The sequence below is a fragment of the Ambystoma mexicanum genome, chromosome 13 (genome assembly GCF_040938575.1).
Source record: "Ambystoma mexicanum isolate Mex_15411 chromosome 13, UKY_AmexF1_1, whole genome shotgun sequence".
Classification (NCBI taxonomy): Eukaryota; Metazoa; Chordata; class Amphibia; order Caudata; family Ambystomatidae; genus Ambystoma; species Ambystoma mexicanum.
In genome coordinates, this window is record NC_090938.1 from 533416228 (window position 1) to 533438878 (window position 22651).

The 22651-nt window shown below is 48.5% G+C and overlaps 1 protein-coding gene across 1 annotated transcript in view; it reads left to right on the forward strand.

The window, feature by feature from the left end:
* Positions 1-22651, forward strand: part of EFTUD2 (elongation factor Tu GTP binding domain containing 2) — a 511582-nt gene that overhangs the window by 155842 nt on the left and 333089 nt on the right. The window contains exon 12 of the mRNA XM_069634260.1: positions 2736-2799. Within this exon, the coding sequence (XP_069490361.1) occupies positions 2736-2799 (64 nt within the window). The remainder of the gene's footprint in view (positions 1-2735; positions 2800-22651) is intronic.

Consider the following 22651-nt stretch of genomic DNA (forward strand, 5'->3'; position numbering starts at 1 on the left):
AGACTTTAACTACCAGAACTGCTTTATCCTATCCAAGACTTTAGCCCATTTACTTTGGCCTAGCCTATTGAATTGAATTGACTCTTCTGGTGAACTCTAAATATTTGCACTGTCTAAGAATAATAGTAACCTTTCATGTTCTAAATAATCTTTGCCTTTTACTCCTCTTGAAAAGTATTTCTGAAATAGTATTGAAGTGTATTATATAATTGCCTCCTTCTGTTGAATGTTTTATAACTGACAGATACACTCAAGGTTTCTCTGATAAATACTTATTAATGTAAGAGTTTATTTGAACACCTGTGATTGTAGACCTCTGTGTAACATCATTACAGCTCACATTCCCCTCTTGAGATAAGCCTGGCTGCTCAGAACCGCTACCAAAACTGTGTAGTACAGACTTCTACCAAAGGTTAGTTTGCTTACACCTGTAGTCATAGTTGGTTGTAGTGGTCCCAAAGGGTACTGCATTCACACTTTGTCTAACAGGCGCCCTTTTCAAGACATCAGATGAATAATGGTTACTGCTCGATCAATTCACCCCGCTTTCTCAGTCCAGCACTCTTGTGAGGGGACTTCAAGGAGTGCAATCCTGTCTCTGGAGGTCTGGAAGGAGTCCACCAAAGTTTCGGGAGGATTCGATTTTCTGAAGACTGTGCACTGCACGATGGTTGCAGGTCCCAGGGTTTTGGTGGTTTGCAGCCCAGGAAGGTTGCAGGGTGTCGTGGGATGGCTCAAATTATAGGTCTTCTCAAGACTGGCTGTTCCCACCTGCACAAGAGGAGTCGTCATCCTCGTCGCAGCTCCTCTGTGGCATGGAAGAACCCACAAGGAATCTTTGGTCGCCCGAAGTAGCTGCAGACGTCTTCTCCTCTTTTTCCTCTTTGAATTTAGTTCCATTGGTCGACTGGAACCCAGCCAATCAGCACTCATGCAACATTCAAACTTTGCGGGGTGGCTTTTCCTTCCAGTTGCATCTGGTTCCAGGCAGGCATGCCAGAAGCCAAAGTCCAGCAGAGTTTCAGAATGCTCCCCTGCTTCCTGTCCTCCGACACTCTGGAGTCTTTGGGGGGCTTCTCAAAGGACTCCTGCCGAAAAGTCAAACCAGGACCTGCCCCACCCAGCACGGCAGAAAGATCAAGAAAAAGGACAAGCAAAGAAGAAATGGCAAAAGCAAACAATCTCCATTGTGGGGCAATGATGACCCTTCTGTGTATTACCGCGGCTTTGAGCACACAGCCTGTGAGTAAAAATGACACCAAAGTCGGTAGAACACGTCCACTGCCACCAGCTATTCAGGTATGCTTGTCACTGTAACAGAAGTGTTACAGGGGCAGGAGAAAGGGCATTCAGTGTAACCTATCAGCAGTCCATATAAGGTGGTGTGTGATGATCTCACAATATAAAATGTGGAAAGGATAAAAAGTATCCCTCTACCTCTGGGAACATTGTTCTTACAAGGAGCATAAAATAAAAAGGGAAGGCCAAGGGGCTCCCCAGCAACACTGCACAAAAAATACTGTGTGCTGCATAAGTCAATTACAGATGCCTATAAAGTTGGAGGAAAAGCTTTATTCCAAAATGGAGGGACACAAAAATGACTCGCATAGCCAGAGTAAAAAGTGAGTGGTAAAAAAGGTTCACACTCACCCAGGAACATACACACAAAACAAACTCAAGTCCAGCAAAAAGTGCTGGGGGTTTCACAGTTGAAGGAGATTTGGCATAGAAATGGAAAATCTACATAACACTGAGAAAGCACAGTGCTTTGTGCAGGATCTCGGATCCTTTTGCTGCACTTCTGCCTTCTGGGTATGCAATGGAAGTGAAACCTAAAATTCAGCAATCTGTAATATGTCTCGACCTTTTCCACTCGCTGTGTCCCACTCCCACTGTCCCACTCTCTTGATTCTTCTGTTCCATTCCAATACAGAAGAAACCAGAAAAAGGACAAAGATCTCAAATGCATTTTTTCTATCCATCAATCTATTTCATTCATACATGCATACACACAAATACAACAGTCTTCCACCCCACACACAAATGTGTTTCACACACACACACACACACACACACACACACACACACACACACACACACACTCCCTTTTTAAAAAAAAATGTATCTGATCGGTCTTCCTCTTTCTTTCTCAATTTATTTCTCTTTGGCATGATGCAGTGCAGAAGAGATAGATGCTGTGTTTTTTGATCTTCGCCTTCTTACTCGCTATCGTTTTTGTGTCTCTCTCCCTGATGTGTGTTCATCTATCACTTTCGCTCCTTTGTCATCCTTTACTCTTTGTGCTATCTTTCATTCTTGGCTGTAGTATGGCATCTCACTCTCGTAGTCTGTCCTTTTCTCATTCAAACTTGCTCATTGTCTCTAGCTTTTCCTCTTTTCTCTTTGCTTTGTCTAGACTTCTTTGGTTCTGTCACACGGGAAGTATGGGTTGGAAAGAGTGGTTCTGTTCCTTTCTCGTTCTCTTGCTGACTTCCTCTTTTGTTCTATCTCCCACTTTCTTCTTTCTATCTACCTATCACTTGCTCTGACTCTCACACACTCACTCTGCCTTCTCTCTGCCTGTCTCTCACACACACTCTTTCTCTGTCTGTCTCGCCAATAGAAAGCAGGATTCAGTAGAATGCTCTGATCCATTTTGCTGTGGTTGTATTGGCTCAGAGCATTTCGATCAACTTTACCTTACTGATGCAAAGCTTGCTTTCCTTTATGTACAGGGGACATTAACTACCAAGAATTTGCAAAGCGACTTTGGGGTGACATCTACTTCAACCCAAAAACGTAAGTAATTTCTATCCTGTCTCCATGCCACTGAGGTTTCTGTACCTTTCCTCTTCAGGACTATTTAGCAGATAAACATTGCTTAACAGCTATACTGTTTCATGATTTATTTGGAATTTGCCCTACTTTTATTTAAGATGCTCTCTCTGACTAATACTTTCCCAATAATGGGCTTGATCTGAACGTTTTCTTGAATGCGTTACCCATTGAACTAACTGTAAAGCAAGAGTCTTCTTGCCTTTCCTCTCCCTGATGCATTGAATCCCATGTACAGCAGAACAAGCATCTGTGAGTTGGCAGATGATAGGGGAAGGGCTAGGCACTCTGTAAACTCCACTGCTTTGCTACAAGCAAAAGCTAAAGGTTGTGGCGGGCAATGACCTTTCTTTCAGAGAAAGGACTACTTGAAATTTGGGGCCACAGTGACCCATTTTGCTTTGTTTAGCATGCTGATTGGCAGTCCGAGAGATGCCTCAAGGGTTACTCTGCCATGCTCAGTTGCCTGCTGGGAATTCTGCCCATCTTGGGCAGAGCAATAAAAGCGTTTGTCAGGCATTGGTCGGGGCAGGGGCCAGAATCCCTGGTCATTTCGCCAAGAGGTCTTCCTTGCTGTCTCCCTCAAGCCCCACAGTTCGGAGAGAATACCCCCCACCTCCCGCTCCCCTCCACTGCCACCAACAGACAAACTCCCCAGGTTTTGACGTGGCACCAGGCCTTCTGTGTCAGCGATGCTGCAATGCTGCAGGGGGTTCTTCATGATGAAAAGATGGAGGGTAAGGGTGGGGATTCCTCACAAATGTGCTGCACCTTGATGTAAAGAAGGGGACAAGGAGATACAACGGCTGCAGTATGGTGAAGAACAGTTTGTTGGCAGTCACAGATGGGTTACGGGGCTGTGGCATATGATTGGCTTTCCAATAAATAAATAGAGTTTGCAGTCTCTCAAGATCCTTTCTAGCTAAGGGTCTCATCTCATGGTTTTCCTTACTTGTGCCACAGATAAAATGATAGGACCAGGGCAAGGACAGCCATACTTTATTCATCCAGATTCTAAGGGCTGTCCTTCCATGGGTAGGGAGGGCCAGTCGGGAATTATTGTATGCACAAGGTGTGAGCTTTCCCTACAGGAGGTCTCCTGCAGCCAGGAACGATTCTGCCTCGCCCATTAACAGCTATTTACACTACAGAATACAGAAGAGAGGGAAGGAGACTGGCTGCTGGGCTGTCTCTCTGAAGTACTTTGGGTGTTGACTGAATTGTGCTTTTATTAACTTGTACACAATTTGTCAATGTAAGATGTCTTGGGGACATGTCGGAGAAGGCAGCAGAAGAACCCCACACTTCTCCTAAACTGGTCAGCTGCAGTGTGTGCTCTCTGTGACCACAAATGCAATGGGTCATTGCCCCCCTATGTCTTGTGCTAAAAGAGGCAAGAACTTTAAACTGAGTATGTGCAACACAGAGAAGAAACATTCTGCTCCCTGAAAAGCAAGCTAAACTGCATTTGTGTGGATAGGACCAGGCATTTTGTAAGTGTGTAAGCTGGGTCTTTTCGGTTGTTGAATGCCACTGTATGAGCTCCTTTAGCCTACTGGTATGTACGTGCATGGACACTGAGGGATTTGTGAGGCACCGGCATATGATTGGGCACTTAAATCCTTTTCCGACTGTTTGGGCCTGTTTTATGGGCAGGTCCAAGTGGTGGTGCTTGGGAAGTGTCTATTCCTTGATTTCTACCTACTTGTATCGTGTAATAACATCAAGGTTTGTGTACTGTAGTGCCTGCCAGTGTTAGCTGTAAGCATTCTTCTGATACCTCAGCTGTGCAGGAGTCCTGTTTTAATTCAAGTAAGACAGATGTGTGCCCTTGCACTTGTTCCTTGTGCTTAAGTCCTGTTAACAAAGAAGCACTGGCAAAGGTTTGTCTTTTGTATAGGTAATATGTAATCTAAGTGGTCTTGTATGGTGCCCATCTGCCATTGTTGGTGGCCTCATTGGGCTTGGCTCTGTAAGAAAAAACGGTGGTGAGCTTCATTAGTGGGACAGTGGGAAAGGCTGATGCAAAACCTGTGGTGTGGATGGGCACAGGCCGGAAGTACTCTGTTCCTCGGTGCCATCCTGCTTTTTATGGGTTTGGCAGACATAATTGGGTGTATGTTATCCATAGGAAGAGGTCTGATAGATTCCAGCGCTTTGTGTCTGGTTAGAGACTGATGTGGGAGAGTGCAACAGGGCTAAAAGAGGAGAGTTTAGCCGTGGCTCAGAGTTCATGTGCTCACAGCTGGCCCTGTGGTGGCTGTCTGTGGCGGGTTTGTCTGTGCAGCTATGTTATTTGATATTTGTATAACGCCAACTGCCATTGTTATGGCTTTTAAAGTGGAAGGCCCTTTGGAAGACTGTGGTCTGTGCATACATGAAAATATGCGCATTACATTGCATGCGAACAGTAATTGGGCCCAGATGACTATTCCATTACTAGCAGAGATGACTAGTTTAAAACACTATAAAAATCATGCATAGCATTGTTTTCAGGCGCAGAGATGACTGCTATGTCAGTGACTATGTGGCAGCTGGACCTACTTTTTCGTGGGACTCTGCTGTATTCTGTGGGTTGTACTGCAAGAGGGGGATTGGGTATTTTAAATGGTCTAATAACCCCTAGGGCAGCAGTCTACAGTTGAGGGCTATGCTATGCTATACATGCAGAACACACGCACACTGTTATCTCCTATGAGTGTATATATATGTTTTTATAGGTGTTGGTGCCAACTTCCCCCTCTCTCGCCATCCCCCGTTCCTTCCCCAAGTGTAGGCAACCCACCCATGTGCCCCCCGCAAATCATTTAAAGGAGGCAACCAGTTTCACTTAGCTACCCTCAATACTTGCTCTGCTATGAAACACTCCTCTGACATCTGTCGCCTCCTTGAAGACCTTGACCTTGACGTGCTTGCTCTTACTGAGATGTGGTTCAAAGCCAGCCCTGTCACTGCTTTTGACACACTTCTCCCAGAGTGCTACAAAATCCTGTACAATCCCAGACCCTCCCAGCCTGCCGGCAGAGTGGCTCTGATCTTCCCTGAGTGGGTGCCTGCCCCCATCATCCCCACTGAGACCTACTTATCCTTTGAAAGCCTAGTCTACAGGCTTTCTGTCACGCCTACCTTCTCTCTTACTCTTGCCACCATCTACAGGCCCCCCAGACTAACTTCCCTCTTACACTCAGAATGTGTTCCCTCTTCTTGCCTCCTCCCCAAACTTATTTTCCTTGGGGACTTTAACATCCACCTCGACTCTCCGGATGTGGTTACTGTACCCTTACGCAACCTCTGCAACACTTTTCCCCACTATCCTTCCCTCTGGTCCCACCCACTTTGCCAGACACACCTTGGATGCTCTCATCTCAACAGACATCCCACTCTCCTACAATCTTACTACCCATCTCTCCTGGTCTGACCACTCTCTCCTCTCTTCCCACCATGACCTTCCTTGTCCCCTGATGATTCATCGTTCCGCACTGCCAGTCTCCTTCTCCGCCATTCGACCGATGAAGCGTGTCAATTGCTGCATTTGCCTCTACCTTCACCCCCCCTCCGTGGACTCTCATTCAGACTCTGTTCTAGCTAACCTCCATCTTTTTATCTCTAACACCCTGGACATCCTTGCCCCCGTCATGCGGATCCGCATGAAGCCTGCCTCTAAATGCAACTCTCTGTATGATTCCGACTTGGCAGCTCTGAAACGCAAGTGTAAGGCTGCAGAGGTGGCAGACATCTAGCTCATCCTATGACAAAACTGGCCTGCCACCTACTCCTAAGCCAATACCGTCCCACCATCTGCTCCAAGAAGAGGGCTCATGTCCAAGCCTGCATCTCTGGAGCCACCAATTAACAATCCTACTGCAGTCTCATCCTCCCCTCCCTCCTAGGCCCTCTGCATTGGACTGGCCGTCCACTTCGCCTCAAACTCGGGACATCCTGTCCTCTGCTCCCACCACACCCCCTTCTATTGCCTCCATTGGCCCCTCTCTTCTCCCCCATACTCTTTTTCTATCACATTGCACTGGATGAGATCTCTAGAGTTGTCTGCTCTATGAAAGTTGCCTCTAAACAGGTGCCCCCTGCTCCTCCAGAACGATCTAGGACAACATCACCTCTCTCACCCCAGCTGTGGCTGACCTCTGCAACCACTCCTTTGCCACTGGCTCCTTCCCACAAACCCGTAGGCACTCTTGTATATACCCTCTCCTAAAAAAACCTTCTGCAGACCCTTCTTGCCCGGGTAACTATTGTCCTATCGCTATCACCCCTTTCTTGGGCAAACTCATGGAGATGCTGGTCATCCCCCAACTGACTCTCCACACTGAATTGGCTGACTGCCTCCATGATCACAAGTGTGGCTTCAGGGCATCCTGAGGCACGGAAACCGCTCTCCTGGACACCCTTGAAGACTTTCTCTCTGACCTGGATTCCCTCAGTTCGTATCCTCCTTGACCTTTCTTCTGCCTTTGACACAGTCAACCACTTCATCCTCATAAACCATCTCCATGATACCCTAGGCATCCCGGGCAGGGCACTGGCGTGGCTACCTCCTTCCTTTCAAATGGACCCTCCCAAATACAAATGACTCCTTTACTCTCCACCTCACTCTCTGCCTGTGGCGTCCCTCACGGCTCTATCCAATTGTTAGGGAGAATTCTCAGAAATTTGCTAATTCCCTCCACCTTAGAGACCCCCAGCAACTTTGCGGGATTTTTAGGACTTGATGTTTTTAACCTGGAGAGAGTGAGACCCCTTTTCCCACTCTCTCGTGTATTTTAATGTGATTTTGAACACTGTTTCTCTTCTGGTTGTGGAGTCTGACAAACTCCATAAGCATCATCTTTTAGATTGTGTCACACAGCACCTTCAGTGCAGTGGCATAGGGAAGTCCTTCAGATTTCCCAAAGGTTTAAATACCTTCTCTTGGCTAAACTACTGTTTCCAAGAGCAGTAACGTGAAATTGACTTCACTTAAGTTTTGTAACTTTCTAGACCCAGCACACACTATCTTACCATAGGGTGCTGGAGGGGTTACCTAGTATCCCCTTTGTGCGTTCGCAGCTGCAGTAAAGTACCCAAGGGTGCCATTTTTGTCAAAATGGCCCCGGTATTCTTATTTCGCCATTTCTGTGTGGAAAGGTCCTTCTTGAGATTTACTCTACGCGCCAAACCAGGTTTGGTCACGTTGTTGGTGGGATTCACGAGTGAAGCCTGCCTCTGGCCCTAGGGTGTCTGGGGTGGGCAGGAAGTGAGGGAGGTGCCCGAAACTCCCTGTGCTTAGTCTCCTAGGAGACCCAAATGCACTCTGTGATGATTGGCCAGCTGACTGTCCGCCAAGGACAGCCACAAGGCTTTTGGCTTGGAAGGCAGTCGACCACTGGACGAAGGAACCGAAGAAGAACTTGAAGAGGACACCTGCTGCAACTCCTAGACCATTGGTTTGCCCAGTGAAGCCCTGCTGCTGTGCTGAAACTCCAAATTCGTATGGACAGAGAAGCCCCTTCAAGGTCGACTTCCCACCTTGAGTTGGTGGGACCAATCAACTTCAAAGTAAGCCACCTGGACATTCTCTCGGAGCTGGTTGCATTTCCACAGGGTTGCTGCTGGAAACTGAAACGCCAGGGAGAGGAACACCAGATTGTGTGCGTTGCTTTTAAGTTGGCAAAGAGCTTCAGGAGGATCCTCTGGACTTCCAGGAGGCAGGGCTGACTGAGCCTGAGCCCCCTCAACAGAGTGTGGGATCCCAGAAGCAAGGAAAGTCCATCTCGAGAGCCAGAAACCGCTGTGTTGCTATTTGCGGTAGTCCCGAGGAGCTGACACACTGAAGTGCCACTTGTATGAAAGATTGCTAGTTGCGAGCGGTGACCGTCCCATTGCAGAGCAGGAGTCCCCAGAAGTCCTCCCTCTTGACACCACAGATGAGGCCCGTGAACAGTGAGATCTGCAGAGCTGCACAGGAACAGAGGTCATCTGCTGCACTTTTTCTTCAATACAAAGGTACTGTAAAGTCTGAGAGAACTTCCCTCTCATTGTAGAGTTGCTTGCATCTTCTACTACTCACAAGTCTAATTGGCTTGTGGCCCTACATTTGATTCTTCTTTTCTTCAAAGACTTCTAAAACATTGTGCAAAGACTTTTCTACTTAGCTACCAGAAGTGCTTCATCCTATAGAAGACTTTTGCCCATTGACTTTGGCCTAGACTGTTATACTGAATGACTCTGCTTGGGGGATCCAAATGTATTTCCCTGCTTAAGAATATTTGTGGTCTCTTGTTTGTTAGAATAACCTTTTCCTTTTAACAACTTCTAACAGTATTCTAAATCCAAACCGTAAAATATTAATGTCCCCAGCACCCTAGCTATTGAAGTCACCTCAGGGTGTAGGTTGTGTCTGTGGGCCATCCCAAAATGGTATTTACTGATTTAGAAACTAAGAGTGTATAGTATTGGTATATTTGTGTGTTGCTTTTTATATTGCTTCCTTCTGAAGAAGGCTTATTCTAAATGACTGATAAATACATTAATAATAGTTTGTCCAAGAAATCTTGTGTGTATGTGTTTATTTGAATACTTGTCCAAAGGTTGGATTTCCTATTACCTGTTGTCACGGTTGTTGTAGTGCACCCCAAGGGTACTGCATACAAACTTTGCCTAACACCTATCACCGTGGCTCTTCAACATCTACCCCCACCCCTCGATCTCCACCCGATCTCCACCTTCTCCCCTCATTTCCAGTGTTTTGCAGACGACACACTGCTCTCCTTTAAGCGCCATCCTCTTCCTTCTCTCCTTTCTCTCTCATGCCTGAATGCTATTCATTCATGGTGCTTGAACAATCTCTGCCCTAATGCCAGTAAAACGGAGATCCTTCTCATTGGGATGCCTGCTCCTTGTCCGGCCTCTGCCCCCCCTCCCCCATCTCATTGGCCACCCTCCTTGGGCCTCACCCACCTGCGAGGCAAAAAAAGTTGGCGTTATCTTTGACTCCTTTCACTCTTTCTCTACACACATCGCAGACCTTGCCTAGAAGTCCACCTTTCAGCTCCACCCCCCTCACCTTTTCTCACCTTCCCCCAGAAGCTCAACATCTCCAGAGCCGTGGTTCTCTCTAGGCTGGACAACTGCAACAGCCTCTTCTCAATCTGCCTCTTTCCTCCCTGTGCCCCCTTCATCTAATCCATAATAGGACTGCAAGACTTTTCCTTGGTCTCAAGCCCAGGTACTGCATCTCTCCAGCCCTACAATCTCTTCACTGGCTCCCGGTGACCGCACGGATCAAATTCCAGACCCTCTGCATCATCCACAAGGCTTCCTGGGGCCTGGGACCCCTCTAAATGCCTCCCTGTTAGAGTTCTTCGGTCCCCAGGTGCAAACTCTCTGCAGGTCCTCCCTCTGGAACAGCCTCCCTCAGACTTGAGCCGGATCTTCTTTAGTTCTGGAAACCTCTCAAGACTTTCGTTTAATCCTCTCCCTTCCGTCTACCCCTCCCGTGCTAACGTCCCTCTGCTGCAGCAACTGGGGCCTGGTCCCTTCTGAGTCATACAGGGTCCAGTCCACCCCCTGCGAGTATTCCCAACATCCCTTGCCAGCACTTGCCCTTGGTCTCATTTCCCCCCGACAAGCCCAACCTAGTCCACCCTATCCTTGCACTCATCCTCCCTTCCCCCTGGCACTTGCCGTCTCTTGCCCCCCCAGCACTTGCCCTGCTCTTTTCTGCCCCCCCCACTCCTGCACTTCTTCCTCACCCTCCATCCCCTGCATTTACCACCTTTTTATTGCACTTGCACAGTAGGATTGTCACAAGGCCAATATAACCGTTATTGCTGTTTTTGTAGTTTTCTTTCCAATGTCCCCCGCACCCCTCAAAATGTGTCTTGTGGCACCTAGAAACACTTGTGTATAGGCGCCATACAAATGTTCAATAAATGATAGTTTTCTAGATGTTTTTACTTGATTAGTGTGTATTTTAAAGGCATGATAAATGTTCTTTTTGTACCTGCCTGTCTAACTGGAATTATTAGTGTTGCTCTATGTGGATTAATTCTGGCCCTAGATCACTTTTACAGCCCTCCTGAGACGAAGCGTTTCCGCTCTGCTACCTCACATTGATTGGGTTTGGCTAAAATCCCAGCCTCTCCCTGTTCATTTTAATAGGGTGCCTGGCCTCTCAAAATCTACCCCCAGGGTTGATTTTGGAACTCTGTCTTCACAGTTTGGGGAGAGGGGTGAGGGTGGTCAGGGTTGAGTGGCAGATTCTGGGGCCAACCAGATGATCTGGTCTCCTGACCTTTACTCCCCAATACTCTAATATGATTGGTTGGCTGGCTTTCACTGTCCCCTGTGAGTGATGGTATTTAAGGGGAAACCCTGTACCTGAACTCAGTCTTGTTGAACTTTGTTAGAGCAGGTTTACTTACCTGCTTTAGAATTTCCTGCAATTGCTTCAATGTAGACCCACACTTAGACAATAGTGGCTGAATGCCCTGTCATAGACTGAGCTCCGGTTGGGGTTTTCTGCTGCTCAACACCCATCCTGGTCCTCCTGCTAGTCGTCCCTCATGTGCTGGGTCAGGCCTTGCTTTCTGGGACTATGTCCAGGCTGTGTTACTGCCGATTCCTGCCCATGGTCTCTTGCCACGGTGCTGGTCGCAGCTGTCACTTGGATGGGTACTGGGACACATATCCCACATACCCCACCTCACCTACTTCTTTGGCTGTCCGGAGTGACCTCCACCATTGTCCTCGTGCTGGGACAGTCTTCTGTAGGTTTGCTCCCTTCTCTTGTCTGTCGAGCCACTGTATTACTGTTTGTTGGGCTCCACCGCTGTCCCAGAGTCTCCTCGTCATTGCTTTTGGCTGAAGAGGCTCCCTCATAGGAAGGCCACTATTCTTCTTTTCAGAAGTTGGCCCAATGTTCAAGTCTCCCTGAGGCGGATTCTGTAACCTTGAAAATAGGCCTTGTTCTTACTGGGTTGTTCAGCCTTCCAGGTATCATCTTTTTGAAAGCAAACACTGTGTACTTTGTTTTGGGACCTGTTTTGAAGAGATACTCGCACTGAGATGATTCGAAAATTAATCTTAACTGTATTTCCTATTGGTTAACATTGTGGCTTTTTCTGCTGTTTTGCATATTCCTCTGAGGATTATGGTTCTCTTCATTTGGGTCTCCTCTGGTCCACCCTGGGGCAGTTTGCTGACAAATCCTCTCCTGTGGGGTAGAACTGGGACTTGCCTGCATTTTTCTTGATAAACGCACATTGGCCTGCTGCCTTTGTACCACTTATTTCTATGGAACATTCTACTTACCTTGAAGTTCTCCTAAAGTTGGTAGATGGGGAGCAGGTGCAAGTGGATCTAGGTCACCTAGTTTAAGCACCACCCGCCTTCTTAGCCCTGCCTCTTCCTTCCTGCTCTTTACTATTAGATCAAGGTCGTCTCTCGCCCCGGCGTCTGCAGTGAAGGGCAGACGAAGAAAAAGGCAATTACTGTTTGGACCTGTTTGGACCAGGAGGACCCAGGCCTCGACCCCCTGCTCCGACAGCAGGAAAGCATGCACCAACATGTTACCCCCTCTGTCCCCACAGGCCAACCCCACCCCCTCTGGTCCCCCTGTGATGTTGCCTTGTGCCCCCCCCCCCTCTCGCACACAGGTTTTGCTTGGTTCTTCTACACTGCTCCCCCTCAACCTCCTCCAGCCTACTTCTGCAGGAGTCTGTCCTGATACATTCTGGTTTCACCATCACTGTCTTGTGGCCAATGCAGGATTTGACTTTTATGGACTTCATTTATTCACGGTGCAACACTCTTTCTCAACTCTCATGCTGGACTTCCTTTGCATCTTGTACTCATGGTGGCCCTGAATCATGCTGTTCCCATCTTCATCTTGTATCCTGCTTGCAACATTATGTGTTACTACTGACTTCTGCAATTGTATTCGCTCTCCATTCGTGCTTCTCCACTCTTTTTGACTGCTAACTCTGTTGTCTCCTCCTTTCCCTTCTCCCTTTTCCTATCTCCTCCCCTTACTTTCCTCTATGCACTTACTCTATCAGAATTGTCCCTGGACCTAATATGATAGCGACCTTGTCTGTTTCCTACACCCTCCCATTACAGTGAGTTTAAAAAAACAAACAGGGGTATAGTCTTCAAAAGTGTTTACACATTAATTCATAACGTGATTTAAGGAACACCGAACGGGGACAGTACTGGACTTGGTTACATATAACCAGACAAGGTCATCTAGCAGGGAATCTGACTAATAGAGCTCACTACTTGTATCAGTATTCTGCTTGACAGTGTCTCAATAGTAATGAAGTGCGTATAAATGAACTGTGTAGATCTATTCACATTAGTATTTAATCAAGATTAAAATTATACTCATACTTAGACAGTGAAAGTAAAAAATAATTGTAACAAGAAACAGAAATACTGTGACATAACAATAATCCCCAAAAGAAAACCTATAGGTGCAGTGTGTAGATATATACAATCCTGTTAGCATGGGATGAGAAAGTCCAGTTTCATCCAAGCTGATAGGACTATAGACAATGATGTATAATAAAGTCAAAACACTTGCAAGTGGGTATCGAAAATCTGGTATTCCACATCATGGGCGGTGGTTTGTAGAAACGATCACTTGCTTGTTGTTGTATAACCGCTCAGCGCATATCCTCCACCCCTTACCCGGCATTCGGCACCCCTCCACTCACAAACCACTTGTTCCACTATTGAAGGTTATTACCTCCCGGCCTCCTTTATCACTCCTGATCCATCTGCATCCACTTCCCCTACACTTTGTTGTGTTTCTGCGGGCACCTCATATTTTTGTGTTCCAGCTTTTCCAGGCTCATACGTCTATGCATCCAGTATTCCCACATTCTAAGGGACAGACCCTCTTCTCCCCACTTCATTGTGATACACCTCTTCACCACGGCAAAACCTGACTGGGGAAGAATCCCCCCAGATCCCCAAAATACAAAATTTCAGGTCCATTCACAAGTCCTGCTCCACTAATGAGCTCAAGATTTCCAGCACAGCTCTCAATAGGCTGCTAGACGTTGGACACATCATTACTATATGTAAATAAGTCTGTCTCTGTCTTGCATTTGGGGTAAACAACATTGTCCCTTCTGCCCATTTTGTGCAGCCTCTGTGGGTATAATACACCTGTGAAGCAATCTGTAGTGAATGGCCCGAAACTCTAGAATCTATTGCCACCCTGTTCGTGGCGCCCAACAAACTGTCCCATTCCCCCTCATCGATCATGCCCAGGTCCCTTTCCCAGTTCTCTTAATTTCTTCAGCAGGTTAGACATGGTGCTAGCTATCCATTTATACGTTGTGGAGATGGGCCCCCCCCACCTCTCTAGTCTTATCGACTGCTAGTATCCCCAGCAGTGGCGACTCCCAAAGGAGCTCTGGTTCTGCCCTTAATCGAGCTCCAAAGGTGTGTTTGAGTCGGGTACTGGTACATCATATTTGGGGTAATCCCATATGCTGCTCACAGCTCTACAAACAACCTTGTATCCCTCCTCCCCCCCGAACCACCTCCCTCACCTTGTTGACCCCTTTGTCTGCCCACCTACCTCTGCCCTGTACGTCTTTCAACTATGGAATCAATCTATTCCACCACAGTGGCTGGGTCGAGGGCCGTCCGATTCCCATCTCTTTTTTTGGTCATGAAGTTCTGCCACACCTTTTTACCACCAGTTTGTCTGAGTGAAGTCCTCGGGATACAGCCCCCATACAGAATTTGATTAAAATCCCATCTGCCCCTCACACTGTTTTCCATCAAGATGGCTGGATCTCCTTCCTCATGGAAAAAAGTCTTTTACAGCCACCAGTTGGATGGCCCAAAGGTGTTTCTGCAGGTTTGGGAGGGTCAGCCCACCTCCCAGGGCTATCCGTTCCCCATACCAATTGCTGCATCCCCTTTTCCACCTTCTCAAATTCCTTCATAGAGATCTTGTATGGCAAGCTCTGTAAGATATACAGAAACTTCAGGAATTGTATAATTTTGACCAAAGCCACCTTCCCCAGAAGGAACAATGGAAGACCCGCCCACATCTCCAACTCTTGAAGGAAGCTGACCACCAGTGGGTCCCAATTCAAGCGAAAGAACTCCCGGAACCCGTGATCATAACTCCCAAGTATCTAAAGAGAAGCCTAGTAGGCAAACGTTACCCCCACAGTGTGTGCACCCCTCGTTCCCCCTAAGAACAAATTACACTGACTTCCACCAATTGATCCGCAAACCACTGAAGGCACCATACACCTGGAATATTTCACCCACCCGAGGTACTGATGTATCAAAAGTAAGTGTTTAAGTAGATTTTCATTTGTATGCACATTCTCCTCCACATTTGAATCCCCCAGCACTTTTTGCTGGACTTATGGATTTTTGGTCTTTTCCCCTCATTCTTTTACCCTATCTTTTGGGATACCTTGTATTTCTTTTAAATCATTGTTCTTGGAGTTCTACTTTCCTCCAAGGTTTATGGCATGTGTCTTTTGACATTTAAATCGCACAGCACTCTCTGTGCATTGTTGCTGGGAGCCCTTTGGACTTCCCTTTTTATTTTCTGTTTTAGGGGGATATTCCTTTCTTTTCCTTTTGTGAGATCCGCACACCCCACCTCATGTGAAGTGCTGAGGGGCTACATCGTATGCCCTTTCTCACTGCTCCTGTAACTTTTTGATTACATTGACAAGCTAAACTGTATGGCTGGTGGCAGTGGATTTATCCTACCTACTTTTGTGCAATTTTTACTTCCAACTTCCAGGCTGTACTTGCAGCAATGCACAGAAGGGTCCCAATTGACCCACAATGGTGACTGTATTGCTTTTTCACCATTTCTTGTTTGCTTTTCCCTTTGTGGTCCTGCTGTGCTGGGACGGGGAGGTCCTGGTTTGACTTTTCTTTGGCAGGAATCCTTTGTGAAGCACATCAAAGCTCCAGTGGATCTGTGAGGACAGGAAACGGGGGAGGACTCTGAAACTGCTGTTCTTTGTGTCTGGTGTGGCTGCCTGGAACCTGTTCCAATGGTGCATGGGTGCCGATTGACTGGGTTCCTGCATAAAAGGCATGTATCCTGAGGGTGAAGACAAGCTGACCCCTGGAACAGAAGAATCAACGAATAAGAAGAGCAGAGATGTGCGCAGCCGCTTCCAGGTGACTGAAGACCCTGTTAAGAAGCATTCTCATTTCTGTGCTAATTCCCTTCACCCTTAGAGACCCCCAGCTCTTTTGCTGGGCTTAGGACTTTTTTAATTTGAACCCTGGAGCGAGTGAGCCCTTCTTCTCACTCTCTCATGTATTTTGATCTGATTTGGATTATGTGTTTCCTTTGTTTTTGGAGTCTGACAAACTCCATCGGCATCTACTTTTTGTATGGTGACTGACAGCACCTTCAGTGCAATGTCACAGAGAAATCCTTTAGATTTCTCAAGTTTTAAATACCTTTTCCTGGGTGAACTCCAGTTCCCAAGAATAGTAAAGTGACATTCACTTTACTTACCTTTTCTCTTTGTAGGTCCAGCACACCCCATTTTATGTGGAGTGTTCGGGGGTTACTTAGTAGCCGCTTTTCCTACTTACTCTTGTAACATTTTTCATGTTACCCTCACTACTTTAAATGGCTGGTGGCAGTGGTTTAACTTTCCTACCATTGTGCTTTTCTACCGTAGGGTGAATCCTCTGCTGCAGTATAACACCCATTGGTGACAATTTTGTCAAAATGGCCAGAGTTTTCTTTTTTCACCATTTTCTGTTTGTGAGGTCTTTCTTGGGTTTTACTCTGCGTGCCAAACCAGGTTTGATCCCTTTGTTCGTTTTGTCTTAGGCGGGCTTCAGTACTGAAACCCGCCTTTTGGCTCCAGTGTGCCTGGAAGGGCAGGAAGTGAGGGAGGTGCCTGAAACTCCCCTGCCCTTCGTCTCTAGGGAAACCTGAATGCACCCAGTCCTGATTGGTAGGCTGGCTGTCCTTGGAGGAGAACCACCCTGCTGTGTGATTGACAGCTAGGCTGCAGTGAATGGGACAAACCTGCATAAAAGGCGAGGCTTTTTGGCTTGGAAGGCAGAGTCGACCACTGGACGAAGAAATCCGAAGAAGAACTTGGAAGAGTTGCCTGCTGCAACTCCTGGACCGTTGGTTTGCCCGGTGAAGCCCTGCTGCTGTGCTGAAGCTCTGAATTCGCCTCGACTAGAGAAGCCCTGCAAGGATGACTTCTCCCCTTGGGTTGGTGGGACCAATCAACCCCAAGTGAACTCATCTGGACATCCTCTCGGAGCTGGCTGTACTTCCGCTGCTGCTGGAACCGAAGTGCCAGGGAGAAGAACACCAGATTGAGTGCATCACTTTTAAGTCGGACCCGAGCTCTAGGAAGGTCCTCCGGACTCCCAGGGAGCAGGACTGATCAAGCCTGAGCCACCTCAACATAGTGCTGGACCCCAGATGCGAGGAAAGTCCATAGTGGTAGCCGAGAACCACAGTGGTGCTATTTGCTGAGACGCAGGGAGCTGAAACCGCGAAGTGCCGCTGAATTGAAGTTTGCCCATTGCTGCCACTGACCTTCCATTCATAGTGCAATTGTCCCCCAAGGTCCTCTCTCTTGTCCCCATGACTGAGGCCCAGGAACAAGGGATCTGCAGACCTACAAAGAAACAGAAGTGCAGCTGGATACAGTTTTCTTCTAACAAAAGGTACTGTAAACCTAAGAGGACTTACTTCTTGCTGTGTAGCCTTACTTGTTCTCAGTTGAGACTGGTCTTTGTAGCTTTTGCAGAGTTGCTTGCAGCTTTGCCCCTCACAAGCCTCCCAGCTTGTGGCTCTACATTGATTCTACTTTTTCTGCAAAGACTTCTAAAACATTGTGCAATACTTTTACTTACCTGCAAGAAGTGCTTCAGCTCCCCTAGACTTTTGCCCAATTACATTTGTTGGCCTGGCTCCATGAAAGACTCTTCTTACCTCTGACTGTGTGCTTTACCTTCCCTCCAGGAAAGGGTTAATGTACTTTGCATTGGAGGGTTAACAAGTAATTACCTGCTTCAGAATATTTGTTTTACCTATGTTTTATTCTTGAACCCTTTTCTTTGACACCCATCTCAGTATTGCTCTAAATGTACCACTGATATATTAATGTCCACAGTGTCCTAGTTATTTAAGTCACCTCAGGGTATAGGAATCATCTGTGTGCCATCCCAAATGGGTACTTGCTGATTTAGAGAAACTTAGATGGTGTATTTTGGAGTGTATTTGTGTGTTACCGATAGATTGCCCCCTTCTGAAGAAGGCTTAATCAACTGACTGTTAAATAAATTAATAATTGTTTAATCAAGAAACCTTGAGTGCAAGAGTTTATTTGAATACTGTGAATCTATGTGTAAAAACCCTACTGCTCACATTGACCCCTCTTGGAATGAGCCCGGCTGCTCAGCCACACTACCAACCTGTGTAGTACAGACATACTAAAGGTTGGGTTCCTATTGCCAGGAGGTTAAGGTTGCTGTGGTCTCCCAAAGGGTACTGCAAACAATCTTGCCTAACAGCCACCAAGCTCATCCACGCGAGCAAACCATTTCTTTGTGTTGACAACCGCATTGCACGCGCCCTTATTTGCTCAAATGTAATGCCCTCCTTTGTGGAACATCAGAAAAGAACCCGAACATGCTTCAAATTGTCCAATATAATGCCATCCGAGCAGCAGTGGATCTAAGGAAGCATGACATCATCTCTGATGCTAGAGGAGTTGCCCATTGACTCCTCGTCAGGGAGAGGATCATATTCAAAGTCCTCTCCATCACTGCTTCTTGAACGATGCATCCTCTTACCTCACGCAGATACTCACCAGCCATACTGCTTCACTCTTCTAATAGCAACCTCCTCACCGTACCCAGGTTCTGCCGGAAAAAAACAGGTGGTGCCAGCTTCCCAGTCTTTGCAGCCACCCTCTGGAGCAATTCAACGCACACCTTTCGAGCCGACCGCTCCTACCTCTCGTTCAGAAAGAACCTCAAGACTCGCCTGTTTTGTTAAACTGTTGTTCCCTACCTAACCTACTATTATCGCACCTTGCCGGACTTGCATTTCCTGTAACTAGCACCTAGATGCCCATGGGCTTTGTGCGCTGCTATTAATAAAAAAATAAATTGTAATTTGTGTGTTTTTTTCAGAAGTACCCGTTAGTTACAATAATCACGTTTCGATCCTGTGAAGGCACAGGCAACTTCGAGCCGGTTCTTGTTGATCAGCAAGGATTTGCAGGTGTTGATGAGCTTGGTGGCATAGCCCGATGACCTATGGTTAACCAGGCGAGTCATGCTTAGTCAGGAGTCAAGGTACACACCTAGAGTCTTAACCGACATAGCAACAGAAATGTTGTGGCCGTCGATCTTGAAGGCTTTGTAGACCTGGTTTAGTTTTGACAGGCGGGCTGATGAGGACAAGCTCTGTTTTTTTCGTCATTGAGACTGAGCCTGTGTGAGGCCATTCAGGATTGGATAGCTTCGTAGATCGAGGTTCTTAGGGAGTCAATTGAATGGTTGCTGGTAAGGGGGATAAGAATTTGCAGGCAATATCAGGCAACAATTGCCAACCACACCATTCTGCTGGCCAGCTACAACTGCCACAAGTGGGGGGGAAATAACCACAATAATGGCCTCAGCACCAGAGCCATAAATCACAACTCTCCCTTACAGTAGCAGAAGGGAAGGCCGTGTTTACAAGCATCAGAAATACGATTACGGTGAGTAATGCATCCCTTCTCCAGCATGGGGTCTGGCATGGAACATGCTCATGAATATTCCCCGTCGTCCGGCTGGGAATCTTTGGTAAAGAAAAATCAGTATTCGTTTCGTTTCTGATCTGTCTTTCTTAGTTGTAACCAATCACTGGTCTCTGGGTCATACTGCCCCCAGCCAATGACTGCCCTCTCCCTAGGTCCCGCCCCTGGCAGCCATCCTCATATTTTTACCACACGTTCAAGTGTTGGGCGTCCTCGTGCTATAGCTCTCAAGCTTTTATTGCGTTTTGTGCTTTTTCAAAGAGATTTATCTCATTTTTCGGTTTAATCGAGCCTCAAGCTCCACCGTTTCTACTTCCGATCAACGGGATTTATCTACGCCCCACAAGGGTGATGTTTTCGTCGAGTTACGCTTCTTGGAGGATTCCAGAAGTTTCTGAGGCCTACCTCGTGTACGAGAAGAACATGGCCCAGGAGAAGGGAAGCTCGACTCCCGGCAAACTGTTCAGGATCTGCCCTGGATGCAACCTACAAAATGTGTTCAAGGAGGATGAGCATTCGAAAGGCCTTTACTGCCTCCACGAGGACAAAATGCACATGTAGAAGGACTGTGCGTTTTGCATGAACATGTCGGATCGGACTATGGGGGATCGCCAGACCCGCCTCTCCAACTGGCTGGAAGGCAAGAGCCCAGCAGGTGAGAAGAAGAAGAAGAAGTCAGAGCGGTCTTCTAAGTCCTGTGAGGGCGCCCCGGCGACGGGGGCCCAACAGAAGGCAAAGCACCGTGAGTCCACGAGCACAGAGAGCGCCGAACGGTCGGGCTCCTCGGCTGCCAGGCAAGGCGCACCTTCACCAACGCCATCAACCGCGAGCCAACGCTTTGTCTCGGGGAAGAGAAAATCCGAGAACCCGGCTAAGCTTCTGGAGAGGCCCCGGTCGATCTCGAAGGAACCAGCCAAGGGGAGCAAGGCGGTGACCCTCCCCCCTAAGGTGAAGGCCTCAAGTGCACCCAAAGCGGCGAAGGCCTTGATCTACCCTGCTAGGCCTCTATCGAGGGAGTCGCTGCGGCCCTGGCGAAGCCTGTGGAGGCTATCCCAGTGGAGGCGACCTCGGGGCCCAGAGTTTCCCAGCCTCCATGGAGGGAATCCTCTTTTAAGCCCATTGAGAATTTGGAAGAGGCCCAGCCCCACGGGATGGATCCCGAGGAGGGGGGCGACGAGCGAGGGTGGCAACGACGACAAGGTTCCCGTGGAGGAACAACCGTCGCTCCCGGCACGCCCGTCGCAACCCCAGCCTCAAGACAACTCGGCGGCATTTTGACAGCAATCCAAGCCTTATGCACGGAGATAAGGACGAGACTGCCCCTACCCCCGACGGATGACCCAGCTGTACCGGGTCCATCGGGAAGCCCTCCGAACAAGAGGAGGAGAATTCATCCAGTGCCCCTTCAGCCCTCTCGGCCTTCTCAGCCTTTGTCACCTTCCCCGATCCATTGGGACGACACGGGAACGGACACGGCCACGACGGGGACGGATGACGGCGGCGGTGACAACGGGACTGGCCTCCAATGTCAGATTCCTCGGGCGTCCCCTCCCGACGAGATTGGCTCCTTCCAGGCCATGATTGCCAGGGCATCCAAGCTTTTTCAGCTCTGTCCTGAGGAGAAGGAGGAACGTCTCCTCTACCAACAGCGCGAGGCCAAGTGGAAGACGGTCCTCGCGGTGCTGTTGCTGGATGACATCTGGGACGAGGGACTTGCCCTCCCCAAGAACCCGTCCACGACACCTGCCAAGAGGGACTGGTAAGAGAAGAAGTACCGGGTCCCCGACGCCGCCCCGTTGTGCCTTAAGGCGCAGCCGACCCCGGATTCGGTCGTCTCAGCAGCGGCCAAGAAGAAAGCTGGAGGGCATCGGCTTCATCCTCAACTTCACCAACGGATGGCGAGGGAAAGAAGCTGGACGCCGTGGGACGACGAGTCATCTCGTCGGCGGCGACAACGATTAAAGCGGCCAACGCCCTAGCGATTGTGGCAGCTATGACAGGGAATTGTGGTACAAGATCGCCCCCCCTGTTGGACTTCCTCCCGGACAACAAGAGGGCAGAGGCCCTGGCTATCCTACAGGAGGGTGAGGTGGTGTTGGACCACGCCATAACTGTGGCCACGGACATTGCCGACACCGGTTTCCGCCAGTTGGGCAACAGCGTTTGCCTTCGATGGCGGGGGTGGCTCAAGGCGACGGATTTCCGCCAGGACGTGTAAGCCAAGGTTTTGGACATGCCCTTCGACGGGAACAATCTGTTTGGAAAGACTGTGGATGAGTCGCTGCAGGCCATCAAGACCGACACGGAGACGGCTCGGGCCTTGGGAGTTCTGCAGCAACGGCGGCCCCCCTTTCGGAAATCCGGAGGCAAGCAAGTTGCCTCCAAAGGATTCGGCGGCGGCTCCTCGACCTACCGTCAGGCGGCCCGCTCCTCGTCGCAAGAAGCCTACAGGGGACGGGGCAAGTCGGGTGGATCTCGCCGTCGTCGCCAGGGAGGCCAAGGCGGCAAGGCTGCTTCCAAGCAAGACTGAACCGACCGTCGCGTCGGGCCCCCACCGAAGCACCCCGGTGGGAGGCCGGCTGACAAAGTTCATCAGCGTGTGGGAGTCCATCTCCACCGACCGCTGGGTGCTGGATGCCCTGACCCACGGACACACTCTGGAATTTCTAAAGAAGTGCCCCCGAATTCCTCCCATGGCCAGGAAGGAAAACCACATCCCTCAACTGCTGTTTGAGGTAAGGGCGATGCTCAAGAAAGGAGCCATCGAGCTTGTCCCAAAGAGGCTGCGGGGCTCCAGAGTATACTCCCGATACTTCCTCGTCAGAAAGAAGACAGGAGGTTGGCGTCCCATCCTGGACTTGCGTCGGCTAAACAAATGCATCAAGGCGCAGAAGTTACGGAAAGTCACCCTCCAGCACGTGCTGGGCCACCTGTAGGAAGGTGACTTCCTATCGTCATTGGATCTGGAGGATGCATACTTTCACATCCCCATCCTAAAAGGACACAGAGTTTCTCAGGTTCGTAGTCCA